This window comes from Gobius niger, assembly GCF_951799975.1.
Source record: "Gobius niger genome assembly, chromosome: 4".
Lineage (NCBI taxonomy): Eukaryota > Metazoa > Chordata > Actinopteri > Gobiiformes > Gobiidae > Gobius > Gobius niger.
Window position 1 is genome coordinate 8,568,240 of NC_136855.1, and position 20,879 is coordinate 8,589,118.

Here is a 20,879-nt window from a genome sequence, read left to right on the forward strand (position 1 = left end):
AAACGCTAAAGTTCCGCTTCCTTCCCGTCAGCATAAAGTATCGGCTCGTCTTCCGGGCACGTTATTGTTGCATCAGCATCCAACCATCCACAGTCTACAATGTCGACCTCAGGAGAGCCAGGTGCAGTGAACGAGCATGTTTTTCATTTTCATTTGTCTTTTAAATATAGAGATCTGACAGTAATATCAGGTCGCGTAAGGAGTTACAGGCACTGCTACCTGAGCTAATGCTAGCCGGCCAATTTGTAGTCCATTTGTAGTCCATTGAGCAGATACACTAAAGGTGAATGTGTCAAATGAACAGCTGACAGACACCATTTAAACATGTTATCCTCAACGATACCATTATCTTAGATGTACACGTTCTTTTAAATATTGTTGAGATGTAGCAAAGCTCAGTGAGTCAAAGTCATTAGTAATAGTATTTTTAGTGACAGAGTAGTGAATGGATGAGCTCAGAGTCAGCTGTGATGTTTACCTGACGCAAATACAAACAACCTCAAATCTGGACAGGACAGATACCATTGTTTGTAGCTTAAATGCATGATATAATAAATAAAACTATAATTGAATGTGTAAAATGTGTAATAACGTATTATAAAGGTACTGGTTATTTCCCAACGTGCTCGCAGCCTACTGTCGGGACAAAAGTAACAATACTACGTGAATGTGTTGTAATATAAAGTAAACTACTGGTGTTTGTGAAAAATACAATAGGACGTATGCAGGGATTGCACCTGCAGGCAGCTGTTTGACAATGGAGCTTGCATCAGCCGGTGGCTTGTGACAGCCATGACTGACTTTGTTTTTGTTTTATTGCTTTATAGAGTTCTGTTCATTTATTCTTATCTGCTGTATTAATGGCACATATCAATGTTTATCATATATTAGATAGAATTTGATGAAGAAAATAGATAAATGCATCTGATTTAGGAAACATTGCTGCATATTTCCCATAAAAAGGTTTGATTTATTGCATGAAATTCACTTCTCTGTATTTTTTCTCTCCATTCCACTCTGCTTTTAATACCTTCATAATTCATTACTTTAATCATTTTAGTTCATGCTTTATCACTGTTGCGGTTTCTTTATGATTTGCTTTTAGTTTCAATATGAGAGACCCCATGTCTACGTTTGTCAGTGGGGTGGAGGTGATGCTTTTGGTTTTGTTGTTAGTCAAGACGAGAACCATGATGCAGCCTTTGCATCTTTCTCAGCCTCAGTGCTTGGACTCACATTGTGTTCAAACAGATTCAGATTGAATGTTGTTTAAAAGGACAAATGGGATTTAGTGTCAATTTTTAACATGGACAACGCCGGGTCCTATCAACCAGATATGTTAGCTTATATGTTACCTTTGAAACACATCGGCCAAAAATCAACATATTAAAGACCTGAAGTTTGCACGTCAATGCTGACCGCAGTGTCGGCCACCCTTTCACACCTCAGGCTGCAGAGGTGGAAGAAAGTGCATTGCGGACTTTGCACCCTTTTGAAACTCTGATGCACCCTTAGTCAGTTTGTTCTGATTCCGGCGATGGCATAGTTGTGTGCAGTTGTGCATCCACAGACCCTGTCACCCCAGTCGCTCCGGTCTCTTCCTGTGGGTAACGTCTCGCCCCTGTGTCCTCTGTCATTTTGTCCCCACAGCGTTCCCCTTCGAGCCCCTGCTGCAGATCACAGACGAGGCAGAGCTGGCCGAGGCTCTGAACACTTACCTGGAGACACGCAGTTACCTGTGCGGCTTCAGCCCCTCCCACTCCGACCACAAAACTGTTAGACTGCTGCGCACCCCTCCGCCCCCACGACTCAAGCACGCCCTCCGCTGGTACATGCACATAACGGCGCTGCTGCAGGAGCACGACTCAAACTGCAGTGAGTAGCTGTGGATTTAGAAACCCACGGGTTTGAGGAATGGTTTCAGAGTAGGACCGTAGCACTCCCGCCTCATCGCATGAGGGGGCTGACTGATGGTGAAAGAGTGGATCAGGGAACATGGGACCTCATTTATTTTCACACATAGATTGGCCACCACAGAGTCCTGCTCTTAAGCCTTTGAGAGTCTTTGGGGTGTGCTTGAGAAGGCTTTGCACAGTGGTCACACTCTCCCATTACACGATCTTGGTGAATGAGAACAGCACTGCATGGAAATAAATCCTAAGTTATTGCAGAATAATATCAAAGCAAAATGTGTGTTGTAATCAAAGCTAAAGACGGTTCTGCATACTTGCAATACTTGACCAGACAGTGTAAGAGAAAGGTTTTCATTATTCATTTTGAGTTCTGCTTTTCATTTTGTCCAGTGTTAAGCTGTGTTGCCAGTAGAGGATCACTAAATGATTAATTTAGTAAATTAGTAAGTAATCACCATTAGATTACTTTTTAAGTATCAAGGTAATGTAACAGGATTACAATTGCAAAATTGGTTATTGGAATATACTTACTTTATCAAGTAACTATTGATTTTGTAATATATTTTGAAGCTTAGAAATTACAACTGAAAACTACTAAGTCTGGCCGGAAATACCAACAGTATTTTGAGTTAATCTCATCTAAAGCAAAGAATACAGCACATGTGTCAAGGTCAAGGCCCGCATTATTTAATGTGGCCCTTTGAGGAGCATGAATTCCTGAGCATGTAAAATAAAAACGATGTCTCTAGCCCATTCCTGTTCGGAGTTATGGATTTTTAAAGAAATAACCAGTTTGCTGACTCCAGCCACTAGGGGGCAGCTTAAATTAAAAAAGGAAAGAATTCCACACGTGTCCAGCAGAGGGCACTGGCATTATAAGAGATCAGGATATAAACAGTATATTCTAGCTACGTGGTAAATGGTCAGTCTGCCCCAGGGCGGCTGTGGCTACAATAGTAATTTACTGCCATTGAGTGTAGAGTGAATGACTTCATGCAGCACTTTGAGAAACGTGTGACACAGGCTGATGAAGCACAATAAGTGTAAGCTGATATTTATGAGGCCACAGTCCTTTACAATATATGCGGCCCACGACCCAAACGACTTCGACACCCCTGGATTACAGCATCGTGGTCCACTGTCGGTTCTGTGGGAAACAAGACGAGCTCAACAGTGACAAACCAAGTAGGGCAGAGCTATACAGACTGGCTTTGTTCAAACTAAAGTAACTAGTAATCAGATTACTTTTGAAATAAAGTAATCACGGTATTATCTTGAATACTTTTAGAAAGAGTCGTCAGTGATCTGTAGTTGGAGTAATCCCAACAATACTGGTTAAGTCTGCAATACTTTCACTAAAATGATGATAAAACATTGTAGTTGCCCAAAGTAACACTGTTCCAAAATGGAGTATTCAGCACATTTGCACTAATACTTTGTGCTTCTTGCTGCTCTTTAATCTCTGTACGTCAGCTATACATTTCAGATTGTTACTGTGGAGCAGGGAAACAAAGAGCCGAGCACCTTGCCTTCATTTCTGTGTCGTCCTCACCTCTCGGAGCACACACTCAAATGAAGCCTGTCATTTTGGTGGTAATCCCTAAAGCATGTGAAACCGTTCATTTTTGCGGTTTTTTTTGCACGCTGCCTCTTTGTTGCTTTGACTGAATGCCTTTGGACGTTCGTGTTGTTTCAAATGTAAAATCATGCAGCAATGTGTTTACAGTGCAACATGTCTGTCGCTTTGAGTCTAAACCGACACACATTATTAAACCTACATTATTTTACTGCTTTTGTGTAGATTACATTTTCCTGTGAAGTCCTTGCCTGATGTACAGTATTTCTCTTTTCAGCCTCCTACTCCTCAAAACAAGGAGAAATTTGAATTTTTACAGATTTTTGTTTCATGTTGCCAATCAAATTAGATGCTATATCTCTGAGAATAAAACAAACCTTTCATCCAGTTTGTCCACAAAATTAACTTTAATTCCAAACCGTGCTCCTTGAATGAGCAAGACTAGACTCACTCATTATTGTCACTATTCTTTGGGAAACTCGTCTCTCTGAATCTTTTGTGTTTTTGTGTCCTGTTACAGTGAAAGGGAAGCGCGTGCAGCCGACATGGTCTGCTCCCACCGGCACCGAAGTCCCACAGCTGCGCCTCTACAACAGCCTCACCAGGAGCAAGGTACGGGTCACTACTATACCTGTGGATGCTGTGAGGCCCGTTCAGTGTTGTCCATTCTCCAGGGCCAAGCGAAAGCACCTGCAGTTTCCAAAAGAAGCTCTTTCCCATGTACTGTACAGGGCTGCATGATATGAGAAAAAATATCAACATTTGAAACTGTCTTGAATATTACGATATATATACATTTTTAAGGTCTCTAAAATTGTTGTTCCCTGTTTTGTTTCAGGAGCTGTTTGTTCCGCAGAAGGGAAACAAGGTGACGTGGTACAGCTGCGGACCCACAGTCTACGACGCCTCCCACATGGGGCACGCCAGGTACAGGGGCTGTTACAAAACATCTGAATGGATTACTATGTTGTATGTGCACTTACTGTTGTGACATGGCACTACAAAAATGATGAAGTCAAGATGGGTTGCCTTAACTTCTTCACTGGTTCATTACCTACTCGAATCTGGCGACCTAAAGCATGGGACACTGTGGGCTGCCCTTAAAAAAAACAGTTAAAAAAGTAAATGTATCTTTGAAGTACATCATCAGAAAAATCAATTTATTGACTTTTCTGTCTCAGGTCGTACATCTCGTTCGACATTCTGCGGAGGATCCTGAAGGACTACTTCAAATACGACGTGCTCTACTGCATGAACATCACAGACATCGATGACAAGGTGAGCCAGACATGAGCTTTACAAACGTGTCTAGTACTGATGAGATTTATTCGAAGCCTTGGTAGGGAAATACTGAAGTGTGCGTAGACTGTGGAGTAGACAATAGGCCACAAGTCGTGTAGAAGGTCGTTGTTCGACAGTACGTTATGATGAAGGTCAGTAAATATTTGTGAGGTATGTGTGAAGGCCGAATCAACTCTATAATTAGTCATATCTTCTGTTCCATATCTTCAGTTTATTTCAGAGAGCCGTTCATAGGCACATTTTTTTGTTGTTGAGGCTAAGTTGCAAAATATAAGAAACTTAGAGCTTTTTTGCCATATTTATAAAGTTGTTCTCATATTATACCTGGAGTTGTTTGTTTTTATGGGTTTTGTGGGTCAAGTGAAACGACTGGATGTTTGTTTTTTCTTGTTTTTTTTTTCAGCTTTTTTAGATGGATGTTGCATTTTCTAACCAATCTTTAGCAATAATGATATTCCCTCATGTTTGCATGTTTGAGTAATCAAGACCTCTCTTTGTGTAGATCATTAAAAGAGCGCGGCAGAACTACCTCCTGGAGCAGTACAGAGACAAGCAGCCGTCAGCCGCTCAGATCCTGCAGGACGTCCTGAGCGCCAGAGGGGTCAGAACCTCATTACTGTATATCTCCTCACCTCCTTTCATCAGCGTCTAATGAATCGCGTTCTCGTCCGCACAGCCGTTTCAGTCGAGCTTGGCCTCCACCACAGACCCCGATAAGAAGCAGATGATGGAGAGGCAGGACGCGGCTGTCACTGCCGCGCTTCAGCCACTAGAGGCCGCCGTCAGCAAAAACGCACCGGCCACAGAGCTGCAGCCGCTCGCACAGGTTATTTATGACGACTTTAATTTTTCCTGAGTTAATGTTAATTCATATAATTTATCACCAAATTTGTTTGTTTGATGGAGTTTACAAATCTTAAGGCATGTGAAAACATACAATTTTCACCCCTTAAAGGGACTAGATGCAAGTTGGTCATTTTATTCTCACTACTGCCGCCTCAGGTCTTACACGTAGCTGCAGGTTCTATATTAAGCTTGTGCATGCACTTCGGACCCGAAGTAACAACTTTTTGAGTGACAATTGTAGTGAACAGGTCTGAGCTCATTCTACACATTAGGACATGGCTGGAACATGTAGTGGGAGGAAAATACTTAATTTGAACATTTTTAAACTCTGTATAGTCCTTTTAACATCTTAGCTTTAATGCCAGGGTAATAAAAAAAAATACAGGGTCCGTTATCTCCAAATGAGGTTTTCATTCTACTCTTGCATCAGCATCTCCACTTCAGCAAACTCTAAACTTTCCAGACTTTTCAGGGGGATTTTTTAAAATCTCCAATACCCAGCTTGACTGATTGAGCTTTTAGTTGCAAAAAACAAGCCAAAATTAAAATGTTTGCTGATTTTTACACTTGTGTCAAAAGCGAAACAAGATCCAACAAAAATCCTTTTCTCTAATATATCAACAAAATAAATAAAAAGGAGCAAATCAAAACCTGGGTTTATCCATTACTTAGATTTCATCACTGTAAATATAGGCAATTTGGGCATTTTGTTTTTTTTGCACAACATCAAACTTGCAATACATTAATTTCTTACATTTATGTTGGTAATCTACAGCAAAAGTTTCACATTGATATCTTTGTAAAGTAAATATTTTTCCCTAATGACCTGTATTCATATAGTTTATCTCTACATACGTCTGTTTGATGGAATTTTTGCACACCGTAAAACAAAAATACATTTTTCCATTTCAGGAATTGAAAATATAGTATTTGTGTATCAAAATGACAATACAAAGCATTACTGAATGAAAAACTTTATTGTGATTATCAATAACATTTGACAAGCTGCCACGCTCATGATCCCTGATTTAAAATCTTTCATTCCTCTGGTTAGAACCTGCTGGAGAGCTCTAAAGACCTGCTGTCCGACTGGCTGGACAAACAGTTTGGGAGCACAGTCACAGAAAACTCCATTTTCTCCATTTTACCCAAATACTGGGAGGCCGAGTACCACAAGGACATGGACGCACTCAACGTAAGATTTACAGCAGTCTGCCGCAGCCGCAGGACATTAAAGAAACAATGCGTTATCTTAATTCTCTGAAATGGCAGGTGCTTCCCCCGGACGTCCTCACTCGGGTCAGTGAATATGTGCCGGAGATCGTGGAGTTTGTGGAGAGGATCGTGAAAAATGGCTATGGGTAATTTACATTTCCCTTTTCATGTTTGGAATGTGACTGTTATTGTTGTTTTACTGGTGAAACAAACATTGGTAAAGGCAGTTCCTGTTGTTTGACCAATAATATTTGAGGTACTTGTTATTAATGAAAGTTGTTCATTTTCAGATACGAATCCAACAGCTCTGTTTATTTCGACACGGCGAAGTTTGATACCTGCCCACAACACTCTTACGGCAAACTGGTCCCAGAGGCAGTGGGCGACCAGAAGGCGCTACAGGAGGGAGAGGGTACGGTCTGTTATTTATTAAGGTTGGACGCTGCAGGGGAATAGGTGAAAAATACATTTAGAGATGTGAATTTATAAAGCTGACTTCTTTACATTACAATTTCCCTTATAAATCTATTGAGAAATGTAGAATTAGTGCAGTAATTAAACGCCTCACTGTGAAGAGCAGGCACTTTATTTGTTTCTAGGTGAAAGTTTCTTGAGGGAAAACAGGCCTGAAACCTGAAACTTGGGGGGACAAATACAAATCTGTATTTCTGCAGTGTCTCCCTTTTGTAAATCTTCTTTTATGGTACTTTTGGTGAATCATATTTGTGTGACCTGAATGTTACATGTACTTCATGTAGGAGACCTGAGCATCTCGGCCGACAGACTGAGCGAGAAGAAGTCGCAGAATGACTTTGCCCTGTGGAAAGCGTCCAAACCTGGGGAGCCGTCCTGGGACTCTCCGTGGGGGAAGGTAAGTCCACGCTGCATCGCTCCAGGCTCTCAGTTTAAATCCTATTTCAACGGCATCATCAATCAGACTTTTACTCAGTACTCTAGTAGTATTTTCACCCAGTGCTTTTTTTCCTGTACTTGAGTATTGATTTGGGTCACTGTCACTTAATCTTTATTTAAAGGTGCATTTTATGTAACTTTTTATGTGGAAAAAAAGGTGATATTTGTACGTGTTTGACCTTGTAGTGACTCAGCGGCTGTATGAGTGGTCAGCATGGCACCTTTACTTTTGATCATGGTGGTCTCTTGGGCGCTCTAGGATCAATTGTTTAGAAGGTTTTCAATGCGGACGGACCCTCTCACCAGAAAACCCACCAAACATTTGATCCTGGAGCGTTGTAGAGACCACTGCGATGGAAAGTAAAGCCTCCATGCTGAGCCGCTGGGTCACTACAAGGTCAAAAATGCGCAAATATAAACTTTTTTCCACATAAAAAGTTGCATAATGCACCTTTTAAGGCACAGGTACAGAAACATTAAGCTCATAGAGACAGAGCTACTGCACCAGGTTAAAGCTGAACAGCTAGTTTTTGTCCATAGCCACTTAAACCTGACTGAAATTATTTTAAAGTAATCTCTGGATTTCTGAAATGTCTATAGAATAAATGTCAAACAAAACATGGAGTTTCCATTGGACGGCAGTGGCTTAGGGGTAGAAGCTTCATCACAAACCCAAAGGTCCAACCAGTCCATCTGAATATGGAGAAATATGTGAGAGTGAGCTTGTAGTTTGTAGTTGTAGATTTCTTAAAGGGGGGGGTATTATGCAAAATCGACTTTTTTAAGCTTTACATCATGTTATTCTGTCATTCCCTCATTAAAAACATGCCGTATTTTTGAGTAATCTGTAAAAACTCTGATGGCAGCCATCTTAGGGATAGGTTTACCTGAGTCCTCCTAGGAACGCCCCCACCTCCTGGAGACGCCTCCGAGCTTTCGTCACCAGCCGAGTAACCAACCACTGCTCCTCAGCAGAACCCCCTCCCCACTGATGCCACAGACAGCGTGTGGAGGGGGCGTGTCGGAAAGGGTCAGAGGTTCTTAAAGAGACAGAGGCCTATTTCAAGACATTCACTACGGCCATTTTGAGAGAGCAATTTTATACAAGGCAGTTTTTCTAATTCAATGCATTTACAGACCAACAGAAGGTTGCGTCATCATTGTAGTGTGATATAGACTGGTGCTATGTGATTGAAAAAAGCATAATACCCTCTCTTTAATAGATGTATTGCTTAGTGAGGAAATTACGCTTCCATTAAGCTTCTACCCTAGGGCAGCTATGCTTTAATGAGTAGTTTACCATCTCGGAGTAAAGAGAGTCAATGATCCTGCTAGAATTACAAAAGTATCTAAAGAGTGCTGATGTTTCCCCTCCTCAGGGCAGACCGGGTTGGCACATTGAGTGCTCTGCGATGGCGGGGACCATTTTGGGAGAATCCATGGACATCCACGGAGGAGGCTTCGACCTGCGCTTCCCTCACCACGACAACGAACTCGCCCAGTCCGAAGTACAAACCCTTTCTTGATTTCATCAGATATAATAACTAAGAGCAAATGTAACCTTCGTTTTCCTCTGGCAGGCCTACTTTGATAACGATTACTGGGTGCGTTACTTCCTGCACACGGGACACCTGACCATCGCCGGCTGCAAAATGTCCAAATCCCTGAAGAATTTCATCACAATCAAAGACGCTCTGGCCAAAAACACAGGTGCACAAGTCTGTTTTGCTGTGTAGTAGCAACAATAGGGTCCAAAATACAACATTTCAGCATAACCTGAAGATGAACGTGTCTGTTTTGTACAAAAATATTAGCTTAAAAGTTGTCTGTACTGAAGATACTAATGCTTCTTCTGCAGCTCGTCAGCTCCGTCTGGCCTTCCTCATGCACTCGTGGAAGGACACACTGGATTACTCCTCCAACACCATGGAGTCGGCCGTGCAGTACGAGAAGTTCATGAGCGTGGGTGGATTTTCATCATCACACAACAATTATCACTGTCTTTGTTTTATCTTTATTTATACAGGGAGGGCTCAATGAGAGTACGACACTCTCTTTTTCATGAGCGCCCTGTTTCATAGCAGAGAATAACAATACAATATTTACAACATTTTACAAATATCAATTAAAGCAAGTACAATTGTATTTATACATATGGAATACTAACCGTTTTAGATGTGAAAGAGGGAACAGAATAGTTCAGTTGTAAAAGTCTTTGTAGTTCCATGACATAAAATTACCTCATTTATGTTCGTAATCTACAGCAACAGTTTCTGATACCTTTAAACTCCTTTTTTCCCCTCCGTATTTAACTGCAGCATCTCTCTTCTTCTTCCTTTTCCCAACAGGAGTTTTTCCTGAACGTGAAAGACGTCCTCAGAGCCCCCACTGACATCACCGGCCGGTTTGAGAAGTGGGAAGAGCCCGAGGTCAAACTCAACAACAGGTAATAAAAAAAACACATATACAATAGGGCCCCCTCTGGGAAAGAGAATCAGACATTTCTGGGTAAATCATTGCCACCAAACTGCCAAAAATGTGGACAATTAATGAAATAAATAAATGAGAGCAACACAGCAGTATTTTCACATCTACAACTTCACCAAAGCAATAAAACATAAAAACAATACATTTAGAAACAGATAATACAAAGAAAAATACAGTTTCACTTGTTTGCTTCACATCATGTGGAAGAGTGCTCCAGATTTTAGCTGCATAAAAGTGAAACACAGCCTCACTGTGTTTAGTCCTGACTCTGGGACCAGCAGAGACCCCTCCCTGAGGTTCTCATACGGGTCAGAGATGCACTTTGGTGCTAAACCATGGAGAGACTTGTACACGATTAGAGCAGAGCCTTCTCTGAGCAACAGCGAGATGCCAGTGCAGAGACCTGAGCACTGGACTAATATGGTCATATTAACCATGATCCCATTAGGTCTTATTGACCTAAATACTTTTTCTTTTTTTTAAAACACAAATTACTGACTAAAACTAGACGAAAACCTTTTGAGTTTTCGTCAACTGAAACTAACTTACATATAGAAATGACTAAAATGTGACAAAGACTAAGAGGCATTTTGGTCCAAAAGATTATGAATACTAAGAGAACTGCCAAAACAACATTTTCTTACAGTAGTCTGATAAAAAGCTGCTGATATTATTTATTTAATGTTAAAATGAATTTCTGAGTCCTGATTACTCCTGGATTTCTAACCCTCTTTTGGCCTTGTCTTTGTTTCTGTTGGCCAAAGACAGTCATTTCAATTTTGCCTGAGTTTAACTGCCGAAAGTTGATCTCAAACAGATGTGTTCAATGCAATGGCAGAGTGAATGAATAAGTCTACATTAGGTTAAGAAACTGCACCAGCTTTATTGAAACATGAGTCAAATGTGGATAATAAACCATAACCTCTTTGTGCTTGTGTAGCTTCTATGAGAGGAAGCGGCTGGTGCACGAGGCGCTCTGCGATAACATGGACACGAGAGCGGCTCTGGAGGAGATGAGGGTTCTCATCAGTCACAGCAACAGCTACATCGCCAACAGGAAGAGCGACAAACTCCGGCCCAACCGCCTGCTCCTGGAGGGCATCGCCACCTACCTCACGTACATGCTCAAGGTAAAAGTCCACTGGAGGTAAAGTTAAGGACATGTGCCCATAGAGACAAGCATTACAAAGTATCTGGAGGGATGAGATGATTAGGTGTTTAGTTCGCTGTGCATTCTTTTTAAACATTTGCTTTATTCTGTAGGTTTTCGGTGCGATTGAAGGATCAGAGCCCATTGGTTTCCCCGTGGGAGGACAAGGCCAGAACGTGGATGTAAGCCAGATTGTTTTGTTTTACTCTATCATACCCTTAATGTGAGTTGCAAACTTATTCATTACGATATAAATGTCTTGTTTCCAGTTGGAGAGCACAGTGATGCCGTACCTCTCCGTGTTGTCAGATTTTAGGGAAGGAGTTCGAAAAATCGCCAGAGAACAAAAAGGTATGAGGAAGGTTGAAAATATACATAATAATAGTAATGACGTACATTTGTGTTGCGCTTTACAAGCCTGTGTCATAGTTTCTCAGAGCGCTACACTGTAGTCATTCACTCACTGCATACTCAGTGGTGGTAAGTTACTACAGGCATGTTTTGGTCAGTGTTATAGTAGGGTAAAGACTACTTCTTGTTCACATTTACACATAATTAAAAACTAAAGAAAATCTTACTGAACATCGAGCCAAGTTTTCTTTCAAGAAATTTAGCTCAGACTGTAGTAGTGCTATTGTAACATTTATTTAACGTTAGCCTTAAGCTTCAGGGATGAAACACTTACAATTATAAACACAGAAGTCTCAGTATTTACACCCTGAGTAAAGTTTTTAGCATGCTATAAAGGATTTTCAAATATATATAGTTATAGTTTTATTTGTGTCACTAAACACAACATTCACGTATTGGGAGCTTGCTCAGTCAAAATTAAAACACAGATTACATCAGGAAAAGAGAATAAAAAGCCAGAGAATCATTTACTTCTCTTTGAACTATCTGGAATCCACGATCCATCTCACAGGACAAAGATCAGAAGCTTTCATTTGAAAGTGAAGGCGGAAAACATGCACATTCGTAAACAACTATTTCCGATAATGACGTGGATAATGAGTGTTTTTGAATCCAGCTCTGACTGGGGCAGACAGTTGTATTTACCTTGGGCAAGACACTGTCTGCTTTGAGGGCTGATCATCAGTCTGCCCCAGGGCAACTGTAGCTACATTTTGCCGTCAAAGTAAAATTAGATTGACAATAACATCAGTGCCATCAAAAAGACTGGAAATATGAAAGGTTCAGCACCACTTCCGTCTGGATTCTAATGTTAATGTATTTTCCAGTGACGGAGTTGTTGCAGCTCTGCGATGTGGTCAGAAACGACACTTTACCAGAGCTGGGCGTCCGCCTCGAGGACCACGAAGGTGCACTATATATTCAACATGAATATAATCAATTATGTTGTACTGTTGTATTTAATAAACTACCTTTTAGGTCTGCCTACGGTGGTGAAGCTGGTGGACAGAGAGACGCTGCTGAAGGAGAGAGATGAGAAGAAGAAGGTCGGGCTTTTACCACAGACTTGAGCGTTGTTTTGGTTCACTTTGTAAATAATGTTGGGCGATGACTGTCTGACAATGTTTAATGTTGTAACAGTTGGAAGAAGAGAAGAAGAGAAAGAAGGAAGAGGCAGCTAAGAAAAAACAGGAGCAAGAGGTAAAGTCGTAAATGTGTTCCTGTTTCATTTTGCTTCACTCATGTGCAGAGGTCAGTAAATCTACTTAAGTACTGCACTTCAGCTTTCAGTTTTTTCAGGATCTGTACTTTACTTGAGTAGTATTTTGATGAGAACATTTACTTTTACTCCACTACATTAGAAAGACAAGTATAACACTTTCAAGTTAGTGCTTTGGCCACCTCTGCTCAGCTCTGTGTGCATCTGACTTTATTATAATAACTACCTACTTTTTAATCTGTGTTGTTGCAGATGGCTAAACTGGCCAAGATGAAGGTCCCTCCGTGTGAAATGTTCCGCTCTGAGACTGACAAATATTCAAAGTTTGATGAAACGGTAAGTTTTTCACCTGTTTTGTGTCTCATATACAGGCCGTAAAAACCAGGCTCCTCAACTTAACAGAATTTGAGAAAACAGCAATGTTCATATGTGGGGACAGTTGGCTTGCCAGCTAGTCCGGGTAATTTTTCAATGTATTTTTCCTATAGCCATTAGCATTTAGCCATCATTTAGCGACATTTAGAAAAAGCAAAACTCTTCGGAGCCAGGCTTTTAAGCCATTCTTGGGAGGTTTGAAGTCCCATTAGAATCTTTTCTACTAAGTGACTTTTGGAGCCGCCCCGGGCCACAAGGGGGTGCTATTGCAGCAATGTCAGCTCCCCACCATGAGTACCATAGAGAAGCACGTTCCTTGCCCATTGGGTCAAAAACTCATCCAATGCCCACTAAACATCTTCTTATAATATGTGAATGATGGAGAAACCATAGAAACTATATGAATACAATGATGCGGACAGGTCATACCTCGGCATAATAAAGGGACTTGCTTCTCCGTCAGGATACAGTGCTCAATTCAAACCGGTCGGGGAAGCCGTCGGCTACAGAAGTATGCATTTGTACGAAGTTTGGAACGGACTCAGACGGCTTACGGCATTTTCTTGTTTATGTATTTATGGGCTATTGAATCGGTTTGCTCCTCTCCATGTCTCTGTATCATTATTTGGTAGAAAAATCATCCATAATTCAGCGTTTGTCAAAGTGGTGCAGTAGTAGGTGAAAGAGTAGTTGTTTTCCCCTTCTGGCAGTTTCGACGAAGACCATTTGTTGGAGTTCCCAGAGATGCCGTCTGCATCTATAGACAGCACTTATTTCTTTGTTTCTACTTATTTCAACGGCAAGCTCTATACTGTCTTCTATTTTCAGGGTTTCCCCACTCATGACGCCGAAGGGAAGGAGGTGAGCAAAGGCCAGGCCAAAAAGCTACGAAAACTGTTCGAGGCTCAGGAAAAACTACACAGCGAATATCTGCAGATGAACCAAAACGGAAACTGAGCCCTGTTTAGAGACTCTTTCATAAATTTCCATACAACGTCAAACGATGGGGCCATCCTGTTTCAGCATCCAGTGTCTCTGGTTATAACAAGTTATTTTTTATATTTTGGAATCATGTGTGGATGATAATGATAATAAATATTTAGGATTTGTATGATTAATCCGGTGAAATGCTGACACTGCCATCACAATCAATAAGAATCTCACATTCTGTTTAATCAGTGCATTTTTATGTAACGACTGCATTTGGACACACTTAAAGCCACGCTGCGGAACATTCCAGATTATATCCAGATGGAGCTGGTGATGTCCCACTCCCTGCAAATGTGTCGCAGTGTGACTTTAAGTGTAGAGAGGTAACGGTTAATATGCGTTTCATTTAGGCCTGTCTCGATTGTTTTCCCTGATCATTATTTGAAAGCGACTGGATTTACAAACCTGCCTCATTCAGCACAATCTGACCAACATCAAGCACGTCATTTAAATATTGTCTCCACTTTTGGACACCTTTTATGAGAAAGTAGTTTGATCTTAGTTCATATGTGCTGAGAGAGAAGACTTTGAACTTTGTGACAGTTCTTGTTTCATGTGGATAGGTCCAGCCTTTAAAGAGATAATAACCATAACCCAAGTTGAAAACTCAGTTTTTTGATGGTTGCCATAGCTGCCACAATATAATTCTTAGCTGCACCAATTATAAATGATATGCAGTTTACAATGTTGTGACATCACGTTAATACAACCTATTGATTATAACTGATACACCTGAAGCGTAACCATTCTAGCAAACCGGCTGCATATAATACAAAACAAAGTCAATATGAGTAACTTCATTATCCTGACAGGCCTAACTGTTGTGTATTTAAACTATATTAAAAAGATCTTTGGAGGACGGCTGATGATAGACAGAATCTCAATTACCCTTTAAATGTAAATAACGCAATATATGACAAGGGAAAGAAGTAAAATCAAAATGGCTGAATTGGACTCTCCGGGATAAGTGAATGAGCTGTAATGCAATACATGTTTATTTGATTTCTTTTTTTTTTCCAAATGTATTTACAAACTATTTCGTAAGATGGATTTCAGAGCAGCCTCGACGTTCACACGTGCATCATCAAATTCGACCCTTTGTTACATGTGCAAAATTTTTGAACCAAGGCCTTTTGTTGCACATCGTTTAATCTAGTATTAAGTTCTACATAACGTGTCTGTTGTTTCTGTCTGAACATTTGTAAGAGCAGGAGATTTTCACTAATAAAATCTACCGTCCGTCTGGGTACATCTTTTCAATCATTTTGTCCTGTATTAAAAAAAAAGGTAGAAAAGATAGATACACAAGCAACAAATTTTCCAACATCAACCAAATAACAGAGCACAGAGCATGTGACTTATTTTCAGGGTGAGTTTTTTCTTTTTTTTTGGTCAAGCGGTCTTTTTCATTCATAATTCATTTTTGGAGGTTCCACACCTGAAGTCTTTCGCAGTCACTGCTTTTAACAATTTCTGACTTCTGAGTTTTCCTTTTATATGAGAGAAATAAACTGCATAATACGCAGATAGCCATCACCTGGGACCTTTCAATCCACCAGCCTTTCAGCTTTATACAGTTCAGAGTTTAAGATGTGAAAAAAAAAAAAAAAAAAACTCACTTGCTTAATAATTGTGCACACTGTGTACCTTAACTACTTTACATCTACCTCTATTATCCAGAATAAAGCCACTCCAGTCTTTAGTCGTATTGGTAAAGGTTTTATTGTTAAAAAGGTGGCAGGTTTGTCATATCGTCAGCAGTCCAGTGTTCAGCTGAATCGGACGCGCCTCATGGACCCCACGGTGCTGCTCTGGCTGCCCCAGTCTGTGTAGTTGTTGAAGTCGCGTTTCTCCAGGACGTAGTGAGGCCCCCGGTAGTTGGGCTCCTGGTAAACCACCCAGCTGCAACACAACATTTAATACTTTGTTTTAATGACCAATAATATCTTTTTTTGTGCAAAAATCTCTTTTGTAGTGATTCACAAACATTCCTTCAAACAGAGGAATGAGGGGAAAGTTCAATATAGAAAATGATGACATGACATTGACATGACATTCTTCCAAAATTGCAACACACATTATCTGTGAATAAAAGCACTTACGCTCCGCCCATCACCCGGATGGAGGCGATGCGGTTCAGGCTGTAGCGGCTCATGAGGTTGGGGATGTCGTCCTGGATCTCCATCTTCTTCCCAGAGAATCCAGCGCGTTCGAACAGCTGGGCGCGGGCCGGGTTAGTGTCCTGGGACACAGCGCACGGTGAGCAGAATGTTCACACCCCTCTCCAACTATTAGTTTATATTTTGATGTTTTTGACCTCATTTATGGTTTATATTCCTTTAATTTAAGCCCCTGTACCTGATTCTTTTCGGATACAAATAATAAAACACAGGAAAGTAAAGTAAAGTCTAAAACAGGGGTCTCTAACAGGCGGTCCGCGGGCCAAGTAAGTCTCTAGCCCATTCATGTGTGGAGTTATTCATTTTTAAAGAAATAACCAGAATGCTCACTTCAGCCACTAGGGGGCAGCTTAAAGAAAGAAAGGAAAGAGTTCCAAATGTGTCCAGCAGAGGGCAGTGACATAAGAAAAGATCAGGATATAAATAACACATTATAGCCACGTGGTAAATGGTCAGTCTGCCCCTCGGCGGCTGTGGCTACAATAGTAGCTTAACACCACCAAGTGCTGAGTGAATGAATAATGACGACGGTGTAGCAGAAACTTGTGACACACTTGTTAAGTACAATATAAGTGTAAGCCGAGGTTACAGTCCTGTCAGGCTCATTATTATTGATTTATTAAAAAAGGTTTCCTCAATAGTACAGGTATATTGCCAATCAAAACATATTTTACTGGATCTTTTATTTATGGACCCCGGCAATATGCTCCTGATATATTTTGGCCCTCAGCGAAATTTACTTGGAGACCCCTAGTCTAAAATCAAAGGGCTTTCCTGCATTATTGTCTGCTTTAACGATATACTCAAGGACAAAACCAACTTCATTCCACGAGCAAAAAACAAGCCTCAATCCATGGCTTGCTTCAGCATTCTTGTTTTCAGTTTTGACTGAAGTTGTTCCCCATCATCTATCTGTGATTTCCACATAATCTGAATAAAACGTGAGCACTACCTTGTTTGTGTGCATTGGGGATCTTTATTTTTTTTTTAGTTACCTGTTTGACGGAGCGGACGGAGGAGACGTGGTCGGCCTGAGCGCACCATTTGTCGTAACAGTTGTACTCCCCCCGTTCGGTCATGTCCCACAGATACTGGCGCCCTCTGAAGTTCTCATGCTCGTACCCCACCCATCTGAAACACAATTCAACGGACCATGAATTAATACTAACCCCGTTCACAAACACACGAGAATCCTCCCTGTGCTGCTCCAGCTGCTCTGTCTGCATCCGAACCAGCAGTGGTTTGGGCCAATCACGTGGCAGTATTGTCGTGAGTGGGCGGGTGGAACATTAATCGACAAGAAGCGCTTTTATTGATGCTAATTAATGCAACTTGTAATGTTAAAAAAAAGTTGATATTAGTGCGTACTTGACCTTTGGGGCCACTGGGATGGTTAGCGAAGGCACCATGCTAACCACTCATGCAGCCACGGGGTCACTGAAAGGTCAAATACGCACTAAAATATATAAAAGATATGCTACTCACGCTCCGCTCTCCACCTGCACAGAGTTGCATCTCTCGGGGAAGCTGCGGTCGCTGATACGGGAGCAGTCCGAGCTCAGGTCCAGTCGTCGGCCAGCGAAGTTACGCTGCTCGAAAAGGGTCACCTGCGAGAGACAGTGACTGCAATGACTAACACCGAAAAGACACCCAACAGAACAAAAATGCCAGACTACTGCACTTCCCAGCCTTTTTCAGAATTGGTTCAAGATTTACATAAAAGCGCATCTATTTTCTACTACACGGAGCTGAACTGTTTTTCCTTTTCAAATTTCTATTAAAAACCCAGACAAAAAGGGGCATTTAAGTTCTTGTTTTGATGTCTGAATCGACACAGAGTTCGCCCTGACTTCTTTACAGAGTAATTGACTTAATGAGTGTCTGAACTCTGAGTGTTTGGTGTGTAAGTATTGCAGAGCGTGACTCACCCTCCCACTGGACCCGTAGAAGGCACGTTGGAGCACAGACCCCAGCTTGCTGCAGACACAAAAGTGTTGTTTACATATATTGGTACATTGTATTAACAAAAAAGAAAGAGACGATACACTATAGACTTGTGGAATAGGGTAATAGGATGGAAATAACATGATGTAATCGTAACATGGCAATATTATAAAACATTGTAGAATCAGGAGTCAGGACACATGCCTAATTGTGTCCTGATTACCTAAATGTGTTTTATTTTGTATTTTCGTGCAGCTGTGCCCTTAAATTTCGTTGTATTTTACAATAAATAAAACTAAAACTAAACAAATGTATTTTATGGTAATAAGACAACAGAGTCAAAGCACTTCTTCATTACATGAGAAAAAGTACAGATGCTACTGGTCAAATATTACACCAATAAAAGTAAAAGTTCCTCTGTCAAATGATTATTTAGGTGAAAGTACTGAAGTATTTGCAGTATAAACTATGTGTAAGTTTGAATGTTGTGAAACTCTTCAAAACTTCACGGCTTCAAAAACAAAGCTCCTCACGCCTAAATTGCAACACATGGACACATTTTTATTTTGGGACGTTTTAGACGGCAGTGAAGTGGAATAGAATGTAATATTCTTTGCTTTAGACGAGATAAACTCAAAATGATGTCTGCATTTCCTGCTGGACTTTGTTGCTATTGGTTGTTCTTAATTTCGGACATCGACGCAGTGGCGCAGCGGTTCGACTGTCCCGACCAAATCAACTAATACATGAACAAATAAAATCTGAATGAATAAGGCGTTTTCAGCTGACAAAATATTACAAAAAATAATTTTACTTGATAATAAAGCTGGACATTAGCTGATGCAATAACCATATCGCAGAAAGCCACAATATATCGCAACATCACCATAGTCTTCATCAGTCTGACATCAACACCTTCTTTGCAAACTCAGCCAAAAACAAACAATGAACAGAACTTAAAAATTTAGAAAAGTTCAGTATTAGTGAAACATTTCCTGATTTAGTTCAATTTGTTCCTTGTTTTGTTCCTGATTTTGATGACATCTGCTCGCTTATTTGTTTGAATGGAACGGGTCGTGTTGAAATGGTTCAGTAAAATATCAAAACGCACCATTGAATCTCACATATCGCAAGTTACTTCAATATCATGCAGCCCTACTTGACAACAATAATCAGTTTTGCAATTGTAATGCATTGCGTTATACGTTACATGGTAAATAATCGAATTATAGTACTGGATTACTTAGTTTTCCCACCTCTGCTCTAGCCCAATATAATGACAGCAAATTGCCAGGAAACATGTTAGTACTTTCTTGGTCATGTTGAAACAGGGCTGCAAAACCCTTAACTCCGGTTGCCATGCTATTGTCATCCTCTGATCATGCTTTCGCTGTTTTTATAAGGTCGCTCTTCATTTTTGTTGCTAAGGAAGACTCCGCACACCCAGGAGGCGACGAGGGTCAGTTCTTCCGAAACAGCAATAAATGTCTAGAAGTGTGAGACGGTGTGCGGAAGCTTTTTTTTTCTTTTTTGTACAATTTCCTTTTCCCAATTATTCTGTTTTCTCTTTTTTTTTTACTTGTGTCCAACAGCGGAGGTGGCACGGGCCTAGAGCTGAAGCTAAAGTACAGAAAGAGGAGTTTACCGCAGTCCTGACCCTGACGTTGAGGGGGACCTAGATCTGCACATACCTGGTTTGTTGGACTAGTCCGGGGACCTTGTTAAAGATGTTCATGTCAGCTCTGCTAAGCCACTCAAAGGGCCCTTAAATACTGCGGCGAGGGGCAGCGGACGGCCTGTGCTGGAAAACTCACATGTGTTCTGGACCCGGCTCACCATTCATATGTTAAAGACACCGTACACACAGGTTTTAAATGCAAGCGGTGCACAAACATGCGAGTCCACGGGGGATATTTGAAGTAGAAAGTACATGAGAGCAGTGGTAGTAGTGACAGAGGGGCCTGTGGCGTCGGTTCGGCCTGCTCAGCGTTTTAACACAATGCCTGGGGACAATAAGGACATGAGAGTCGCTCTAACTGTATTCACGGCACAGGTCATGACCCTGAGCACTGAGGGACAAACGTGGACAGTAAACACACAACAAACATTATATAGAAAGAAGAAAATACCTTTTACTTAGCTTTCATAACATTGTATTGGTGGACTTGTGGACCTGTTACAAAGGTGAGTGTTTCTGTATGATATTGACCCAAAACCAATACTTCAATGGCTTCTCAGCTGCCTTTGAGGGTCATACACATTTTGAAAGCCATTCTAAGGCTGTGTATATGCCATTCATTTAACCCGTGACAGTGGGAAGAAGCAGATACATTTGGCACACATAAAATGAGGTACAATT

At 41.0% G+C, this 20,879-nt stretch overlaps 2 protein-coding genes across 3 annotated transcripts; one reads left to right on the forward strand and one right to left on the reverse strand.

Annotated features, from left to right (window-relative positions):
• Positions 1-7: 7 nt before the first annotated feature.
• Positions 8-15,187, forward strand: cars1 (cysteinyl-tRNA synthetase 1). Of its 2 annotated transcripts, XM_079555244.1 has the most exons (23): positions 16-121; positions 1,651-1,875; positions 4,010-4,101; positions 4,328-4,416; positions 4,671-4,767; positions 5,294-5,392; positions 5,468-5,617; positions 6,692-6,832; positions 6,910-6,998; positions 7,143-7,264; positions 7,611-7,723; positions 9,144-9,272; positions 9,345-9,474; positions 9,623-9,726; positions 10,113-10,210; positions 11,192-11,381; positions 11,515-11,583; positions 11,671-11,752; positions 12,640-12,720; positions 12,791-12,858; positions 12,953-13,012; positions 13,284-13,367; positions 14,235-15,187. In XM_079555244.1, the coding sequence occupies exons 1-23, from the start codon at positions 100-102 to the stop codon at positions 14,361-14,363; spliced, it is 2,463 nt and encodes an 820-aa protein (XP_079411370.1). In that variant the 5' UTR covers positions 16-99; the 3' UTR covers positions 14,364-15,187. The 2 variants fall into 2 exon arrangements, with proteins under 2 accessions (XP_079411371.1, XP_079411370.1); XM_079555245.1 differs by lacking the exon at positions 1,651-1,875 and having other exon boundaries at positions 8-121.
• Positions 15,188-16,165: 978 nt separating this feature from the next.
• On the reverse strand, positions 16,166-20,258 carry crybgx (crystallin beta gamma X; the record flags this gene model as incomplete). Its single annotated transcript, XM_079555394.1, has 6 exons — positions 20,212-20,258; positions 18,505-18,553; positions 18,062-18,183; positions 17,572-17,707; positions 16,499-16,638; positions 16,166-16,298 (listed from the first exon to the last, which is right to left on the reverse strand). Exons 1-6 carry the CDS (start codon positions 20,253-20,255, stop codon positions 16,166-16,168), a joined length of 624 nt encoding a protein of 207 aa, XP_079411520.1. The 5' UTR covers positions 20,256-20,258.
• Between the last annotated feature and the right edge of the window lie 621 nt (positions 20,259-20,879).